The 8,981-nt window shown below is 46.3% G+C and overlaps 1 protein-coding gene across 4 annotated transcripts in view; it reads right to left on the bottom strand.

The window, feature by feature from the left end:
* LOC147606294 (zinc ion binding protein) overlaps positions 1-8,981 on the bottom strand; it is a 51,375-nt gene that overhangs the window by 3,904 nt on the left and 38,490 nt on the right. For 2 of the 4 annotated variants that reach the window (XM_086792192.1, XM_086792194.1), the window contains 2 exons: positions 7,436-7,666; positions 7,178-7,291 (listed from right to left, as the gene is read on the bottom strand). In XM_086792192.1, the coding sequence (XP_086648318.1) occupies positions 7,178-7,291; positions 7,436-7,666 (345 nt within the window). Of the gene's footprint in view, positions 1-7,177; positions 7,292-7,435; positions 7,667-8,981 lie in introns of those variants that run through there. The other 2 variants (XR_015264994.1, XM_086792193.1) reach the window with 2 other exon arrangements.

The following is an 8,981-nucleotide window of genomic DNA, read 5'->3' as shown; positions in this document are numbered from 1 at the left end:
AGCATGAGTGCAACGGTGGCCCTTAGTGCATAAAGGCCCATATTTTATGCATTACTGGCCATGGTGTGGGAAAATGCACTAGTGCCTCCCAAAATGCGAAAGATGTATGCAGAAGATTACATGTGGGCTTGGTGCCCAAAGATGGAGCTCATGATATTGAAGCTCAAGTAGCAGATTGGGAGAAGTAGGTGGCTCTTGCAATGCGAGTGAAGGTGCAGGACATGCAGGCAAGAGACAAAAGTCTCTAAAAGCAGTCAAATGCAAGGCAATCTGGCAAATGCTGAAAGAAAGAGTAAACACAGGTTGTAGGCCCAAAGCATAAACTGTAGAAGGCTGTAAACAGTTGATTATTGCATGAGCACGAGGGAAGCCGTAGGTACTTACAAGCATAAGAGACTGTCTCTACAGCCAATGACCTCCAACAAATATGTAAGAATGAGATGAAAAGTGAGGGGAAGGGTGAGCACCCTTATATATCCTCCAGAGAGCTAGTCAGCCAGTTGTAGCAGGCCAACAGCTGTCCAATAGCATAAAATGCTATAAAATGCCTTAAAAATGGTAGAAAAATGCCTAAATAATATCTGCTAAATATGCCAATGCAGGGTCTCATAAAATGACCAGTACAAGCATGAAACATGTGATGTAGACCCTCTGGAGATGATATATAATCCAACACCTCCTCTTCGCCGACAGAGGGGCGGTCCAATACCAGCAAGCTGAAGTAACACCTCCAAAGTAGCTTTCAGAAGTGGTTTGGTGAAGAGATCAACCACATTGTCCTTGGTAGAACAATAGGCCAGCCGAAGAAGTCCCAACTCGATCTAGTCACATACAAAATGATAATGCACCTCAATATGCTTGGATCTTCCCCATATCACAGGATTCTGAGCTAGAGCAATGGCACTCTGAGAATCCGAGAAGGTGGTAACTAGGGAAGTGTCGGTAGAGCACAAATGCTCCAGAATCTGATGAATCCAAAGTCGTCGTGGAACCAAAGACCAAGTGTGATTCCTCTCAATAGAGGACATCTCTGCTTCCATGGCTTGCCGCCACTGCGGCTGTGAAAGAGCTTTCTTTGGACTCTCAAGCTCATCAATCTCCTGGAGAGAACTCATGAGAACATAATTCACTGTGTGATGAGATGTGGAAGCCCGAGATGAACGGCGAGGTCCAAGGGTGGTGGTAGAGATCTGGTTATGGAGTTGTGCATCAGTGAGACCAGAATCTCTAAACCCACCGAGGTAGGCCAGCCTTCCTCTCAAAGCGTGAAGAAGAAGAAGATCCACCTATAGTAGAGGACTCATCCGATGTTGCTGGGAGAGGTGATGAGGTAAGCACTGGTGGGGGTAATCCCAGAGTCAAAGCAGGACTCGTAGAGGGACTGAGAGCTGCAAAAGCTGGTGCGATAGGAACTGGTGGCTATAAAGTAGCAGTTGGCACCAATGTTGCAGCAAGAGGAGGAGGAGCTGGATGTGGAAGAGGTATAAGATCACTAACATCCGCCGGGAATGGATCATCCAGATAGTCGGAAGATGCATCACGTGGAGAGGAGTCGATACCAAACAAGCTCTCATCAAACTGAGCATTACGAGGAATGATGATGTCAACCTCCGGATCCCAAAAGCGGTACCCTTTGGATCTCAGACTGTAGCCTGTCAAGATCATCCTCTTTGACTTTGGTGCAAGTGTGGTCAGATGCAGATCATCCTCTTTGACTTCGATGCAAGTGTGGTCCTCTTCTGATCTTGGACATGCACATAAGCAACACAAGCGAAAACACATAGGCGAGAAAAAGAAGGCTTGTGTCCTATAAACGCCTCCTCCGGAATCATCCCCTAAGAGAAAGCGGTTAATGAGATAAATTGAGGTAGCAACAGCTTCACCCCAGAAAGCAGGAGGGAGACTTGCATGATGCAACAAAGAACGAGCCATCTCTTTTACGGTCCGGTTCTTCCGTTCCACAACTCCATTCTGCTGAGGAGTGTAAGGAACTATGGTCTATAGGTGAATGCTCTTTGACGCAAGGGAGTTATCAAACGGTATAAACTCGCCACCATTATCAGTCCGGAGAAAAGAAACTCTACCCCCAGATTGATTTTCCACCATCACGATCCAAGTCCTGAAACTGGCAAAAGCATCTGACTTGCGAGCCAGAAAACATACCTAGACTTTGCGAGTGAAATCATCCACAAGAAGAAGAAAATAGAAAGCCCCTCCAAGAGACTCAACCTCCATAGGTCCAGCAAGATCTGCATGTATAAGCTCCAGTCTTCGGGTTGCTCGATGAGTGGACTCCTCTGGAAATGCATCTTGATGATGCTTGCCCATCATGCAGGATGAGCAGATGTGTGAAAGAGACATGAGCTGAGGTAGTCCGCTGACAACCTGCTGAGAATGGAACTTCTATAAGGCAGCAATGGGTACATGACCGAAGCGAGAATGCCACAGAGAAGTATTTGCCTCAGAAACCAAAGCCATCAAGGGGGAGAAAAGCTGATGAATATGTGAGTCGGTGCGAGGGATGTGGGAAGAAAAGTTGGTGATCTTGTAGAGACCCCCATCATGGACTCCATTGGCAACAACCAAGAGAGTCTTCCTATCGATCACTTCAATGACCTCATCATCAAAGTACACACCAAGTCCCTTCTAAGAAGCTTTGTATACAAAAAACAGATTTTTGGAAATCTGTGGTACTTGTAAAAAATCAAGTAAGGTGGCAGAGGAACCCAAAGAAACATTACAACACTGGTGACAAGAAGCGAAGAGTTGTCGCCGATACGAAGTGAAGAAGAGAGAGTCTGGTAGTCCTCCAAGATATGGGCTTGATTGGTCATGTGGGCAGAAGCACCACTATCACCAACCCATTCCACCACTTCATGCGTGCACTGACTTCTTCTGGAGAAGTCATCGCTGTGATCAAGAGGAGTGAATCCTCTGAAGAAGTGGATGAATCTGTGACTGCCATGTATGCAACTTTGGCAGATCCCTCCTCTGAAATTTTGTCTTTGGTGTTGTCCTTGTCAGATGCTTTGGAAGCATCCTGGGCTTTATACTTGGCTTTGGCTGCTCGAGAGTCATCACGACGAGCAAAGCAGCGAGCCTCAGTATGACCTGTCCTGCCACAGTAATCACATTCATTGCTTTTGTCCTTGGACTTCTTTGAACCTTGTTTACCCTTGCCTTTGCCACAGTAATCACATTCATTGCTTTTGTCCTTGGACTTCTTTGAACCTTGTTTACCCTTGCCTTTGCCTTTGTTTTTGTTGTTGTTGTTGGAGTTTCCTTTCTGCCTTTACCTTTGCCCTTGTCAGAGGCAACAAAAGCAAACTCCAACTTGCCTTTTCCTCGAAGCACGCACTTGTCGTGGAGATAACTCATAACTTCCTCAAAAGGGGGAAGAGGATCACGGAAGTAAATATGATCCCTAAAAGAATCAAAGGAAGCAGGCAATTTACCAAGAAGTTTAGGATTGTTGATTGTGCTTCCATACTCCTCAAGCTATAGCTTGATACGGGTGAACTCTCCAATCTTCTCAACCATGTTATCAAACTCATTGATTGTAAGCTTGTCCAAATCTGACTCCAATTTGGCAATCTTCACTATTGAAATTCTCCCATACCCCCTCTGGATCTCCATCCACATCTCATGAGCATTACTCCGAGTAGAGACAAACTGTGCCTTGTAGATGGAGTCATGCAATGGATGGTGATAAGACAAGCCCGAGCATCCAGTATGCTTCTCAAAGCAGGGTCCACCAAGTGAGGTGTGGAGATAGCCATCCTCTCCTTCCAGCAATAGAGTGTAGAAAGACCAAGTATGATAGTTGGTTGCTATAAGCTTCATGGAGTCACTAACTTGGGGAGGATTGTAGGATGGTATATGGGTAGGGGTGGGAGCAAGACCTGGATGAGAGAAACTTAGAGAAGAAAGATTGGAAAGAGGAACCACCTGGGGAGCGAGAGCAGGGGATCCAGGCAATGAAGGAGCGAGAGCAGGGGATCCAGGCAATGAAGGAGCTGGAGTATCAACGGGAGAAGGAGCAACAATAGAGAAATCTCTTGAAGCCATGTCCTCTGAAGAAAGAGGGCTTTTAAAAAAACAACAAATAGCCTCCTCTCACACTATGCACAACAAGAGGAGAGAAAGAAGAAAAGGAGGGAGGGTGGTAAAAAAAAAAATACGAAAAGCAAATCTCTCAGGAACCCTCTCCTCAGCACCTAGAAGAGAGCTTCAGCCTCCAACAGCAAAAACGTAGGAGTCCAACAGTACAGATGCAGAAAGAACGCAGCAATGATGAAGCCTCTGGTCCAATTAGAAAAACACAGCAATTCCTTACCCGTAGATCAACATTTTTGGCTCTGATACCATGAAAGAAAGAGCAAACACAGGTTGTAGGCCCAAAGCACAAACTGTAGAAGGTTGTAAACAGTTGATTATTGCTGAAAATGAGCATGAGGGAAGCCATAGGTGCTTACAAGCATAAGAAACTGTCTCTACAGCCAAAATGACCTCTAGCAGATATGCAAGAATAAGATGAGAAGTGAGGGGAAGGGTGAGCACCCTTATATATCCCTCCAAAGAGCTAGTCGGCCAGCTGTGGTGGCAGGCCGATAGCTGTCCAGTGCCTTAAAAATGGTAGAAAAATGCCTAAATAATATCTGCTAAATATGCCAATGCAGGGTCTCATAAAATGACCAGTACAAGCATGAAAAAGGTGATGTAGACCCTCTAGAGATGATATATAATCCAACAAATGCATGGCACTTGCAAGCAAGGAAAAATGCCACAATGGCCACAAGGAGATTCTTTTATGCAGAGGATACCCTGCTCTATAAGATCAAGAGTCCCTACGTTCTTTACATGGCAAGAGCCATTGGGGAAGTGGGGCCTAGCTTCAAGCCACCTTCCTATGACGCTTTGGTATAAAGGACCTCAAAGAGGAAGTTAAATGCGTGGAAAAAGATTTGCTTGGGGTTAGAGAAAAGTGGAAGAAGTATGGTTGTTCTATTGTATGTGATGGCTGGTCGGACACAAGAAAGAGGCCCATTATCAATGTTCTTGCCTCTTCTATCCATGGCACAGCATTTCTCAAGTCTCTGGATACGAGTGGCCAATACAAGTCAGGAGAATATATTTTTGGCATCTTGAAAGATGTTATTCTTGAAGTTGGACATGTGTGAAAATACCTAAATTGGTATTATCTCCAGCCCAAAAAGGTTTTTTACTTTAGCCATTTTTCAGGTCTTGCTGCTGGCTGGCTTCTTTCCCTGGCCGACCAGCAGCCCAGACCAGCAGCCCAAACCTATATAAATAAGTGCATCATACATCTGCAAACACATACAACAGAAGACGACCTGATCTGTTGCCGGCGTTCCATCTCATCATCAGACCTTATACTTCTGCTGCTGCTAGCGCTTGGTTCATATCAAACGTTTCAGCACAGTTTCTTGTTGGCAGCGCCCAGATCAACCTTATCTTATACGACCTTCTGTTGCTGTCAGCATCTGCTATACTTCAGCATTTCTACATCAGCTATCACACAGCACACCAGTGTTTTCTTCTGCAGCTCATGGGACAGCAGCCCTCTCTGCTAGAGTAGTACACATCTGCGTTTTCTTCCTCAGCTTATGGGACAGCAGCCCTCTCTACTACAGTAGAGCTTTTCAGCGTTTTTACCTCAGCTCATACTACTTCAGGATCGCAGCCCTCTCCGCCCTCATCCACCATCACTGGGACAGCAGCCCTCTCTGCTCCTTTACCTCGACATCAGGACGGCAGCCCTCTCTGCTCATTACTTCGGGACAACAGCCTACAATCTGCTTTGGATCGCGGCCTTCTCTGCCCTCAGCATCAGCACGGGACAGCATCCCTCTCTTCTGCTTCAAAGTCTCACACCGAGCTCTTGTACTGGATTTCATCATATATACACTCACTCATTTCATGCTGTGTTGATTTGCTCTGATCTCTCGTAAATTTGGTCCTTTCGTCCCTTGGGGGGGGGGGGGGGGCGGGGGGGGGGTGGTGGTGGTGGTGACTTGACCAATGGGTTGCCACGGAGAGGATCTAGGTCAATTCGTACCATTACCTTGTTGTTGGTTCCTTGGTGGGGAAGTTGGAACCCTGCAGAGTAGGTGCTGGATTATTACCCCCTCTTGACCACCAATTAGGGGCATTGCTGCCCCCCCCCCCCCCCGGCGGGGCCCCCAGTCTCCTTTGCTACCCTAGAAGAGATGTCTAATTGGTCATCTCTTACACCACATCCCGGCCCCTCGGCCAACGTCGCTCAAGTCACATTTGAGGTTGATTTTGGCCACTCTTCCGGAAGGAAGAAGAAACAACGGCCCAGGTGAGGCAGTCAACGTGTGGAAGCGTCAACCCTCGTTCAGATCTGTCAGTTACCTGATGACCCTCCTGTGCCCATCATCGAAGCCCACCCAACTCTTCCCTGTGGCCATCCGGTCACTTGGGTAGTTGACAGTGGAGCTACACACCATACGGCATGCAATGCTGATATTCTATCTCTCAGCGTCCTGCTAAGGGTGATGTTCGATGTGGCAACAACACACTAATGTCCGTCAAATCTATTGGCACCGTTTTATTTGACACCAACACAAGCCCCAACCAGGCAACATTGGACAATGTCTATCTTGTTCCTAACTTAGGCCTCAATTTACTTTTTATATCCTAGCTCACCCAACTCGATCGTGGAGTTTACTTCAACAAGCGAGTTGTAGAGGTGATTGATGAGACTACCGGTCTCGTTGTTGCCCGAGGTCAAGCACAAAAGGATGGCTTATACTAGATGTCTACTTTTTAATCTGAGCCATCATCCAAGGATTATGAGTTTCATTGGGTTCATGCCTATGTGACCAAAGCTCCTTCAGACACAAGCCAAGGGACAAAAAAACCTCGAAACAAAAAAAAACTCGAGACTATGAGATTCATGCCGGATTTCTCGCACTTTCAACATTACTGAACTGCAAGTGCATGAATGGTAAATTCTGACCATGGGCCGTGCCTTTGCAAGAGAGCCAGCCTAGGGTCATATGCATTTTGTAGGCAGAGCCAACTAAGACACGAGAGCTACATGAATGCTCTTCTTACAATGCAGCAAGAGAACACAGGCATTTCAACATATTGGCATATCTGGCAGTATATGCTACATCTGTATCCTTACCTTGATATTTTCATCCCAGCTTCCACTGTAGAGTTTGTCCCCATGTAAACACAAGCTTGAAATAACTCCATCATGGGCTGCAACTGCATTCATGCAAGCTTCATCCTTCCAAACCTGCCCACAAGATTGCATATATACTATACATCAACTGCGGCATTTATTATTAGAACAACTTCAACAAAACTTCGCTCAGAAAAGTAAACAAAATGGCCCATCAAAAAATGACCCTTTAAAGACATTCCAGCTATACTGACTGACCTGAATCCTACCATTCTGGTAACCTGCCAGAAGAAGCTCAGCTGAACTTGCAAGGGCTCGCACTGCACCTAGTTCCAAGGACTCACCCAGTACAGCCAAAGGACTGTGATCATTTCGCCACCATAGTCTGATTGTACCATCCCAACTTCCACTATACAGAACTTCTCCATCTATAAGTAATGCTGACACCAAAGATTTGTGCCCTTCCATGGTTGTGATGAGACCATAATCCTGTAACAAGAAAATTCAGAATCAAACAAATGCCTCGATGAGTTAGCTGTATTTTCATATCCCACATTCAACAAGCCATACCTCAATGAAACCGATTATAGAGGAATAGGCTGAAGGGTAAAAGGTGTTTTAAAGGATGCAACCACTGCTATATAGAATGGGGGCTGTGCACAGAAAAAGGAGATGAGGCTGCTCCAGCACAGTTGAGATATGCAGTCTAGCTGCTTGCAGAGCCCGGGAGTTGTTGAACGGTGCACAAGTTATTGATCATCTTGCGAAAAACGGGCACCAAATGCAGTAATGCTATTCACCACTGATCGAAAGCCGAAGCTCCCTGCATAGCACCCCCCCCCCCCACATGCTTGCTGCCTGCCCCTCTTTCCCTTCAATTTTTCCTTTCCTCGCATCGCAGCCTACCCCTCTGCCGCTCCTCTTTGCTGTCCCCGTCCCCATTTGCTTTGCGTGCACCCCCCCCCCCCCCGGGGGGCCCTCTTTTTCCTACGCTTTCCCTTTCACTCCCTCCCGCTCTGCTCGCATCGTGGTGCACTACCCCTCTCTCACACCTCTTTGTTGTCCCCATCCCCATCCCTTTGCACACGCCTCCCTACCCACCTCACCTCTCTGCCCACCTTTATCCCCACCCCCTCCCCCCTCCTTTCGCAGCAGCATCAGCGCCTTTGTTCCTAGCCCAGACCCCTCAATTTTGCTGCATCGACTAACATGAAAGTCTGGATGAACTTTTACACTCGGAGCAACTCCAACCTTCCCCGTACATAACATCTCTGAACTCTTGGGTACTCTCAAATAAACTAGCATTCCCTCGGTGAACGTTACCTATCAACATAAAACCGTGCACGATCTTGTGCACTTCTGATAGCCTCTCGTGCATTGACTAGCATTTCTTGCATATCTGCTAAGAAATTTCTAGCCACATCAATTTGAATACCCTTAAGTCCAACTATTACTAGAGATATAGGTTGGTATCTGTACATTAGTATAAACGGACTGTAATCAGTAGTCGCATGCTTAACACTGTTATAGGCAACCTCGACCATCGGGATGTACTTCTCCCAATCTGATGGTCTCTTGGAGATGTATGCACGAACCATGTACTCAAAAACGTTATTCACACTCTATATTTTCCCATCAAATGAGGATGATCCCAATCTGATGGTCTCTTGGAGATGTATGCACGAACCATGTACTCAAAAACGTTATTCACACTCTATATTTTCCCATCAAATGAGGATGATCCCAAGAACTCATACTCACCGTAGTCTCCAATCTTTGGATAACTAGTTGCATAAAAATGTCC

This window comes from Cibotium barometz, chromosome 57, assembly GCF_041138505.1.
Source record: "Cibotium barometz isolate CiBa-2024 chromosome 57, ASM4113850v1, whole genome shotgun sequence".
Classification (NCBI taxonomy): Eukaryota; Viridiplantae; Streptophyta; class Polypodiopsida; order Cyatheales; family Cibotiaceae; genus Cibotium; species Cibotium barometz.
Note: the sequence above shows the minus strand (reverse complement) of the source record. Positions and strands in the feature narration are given on the sequence as shown.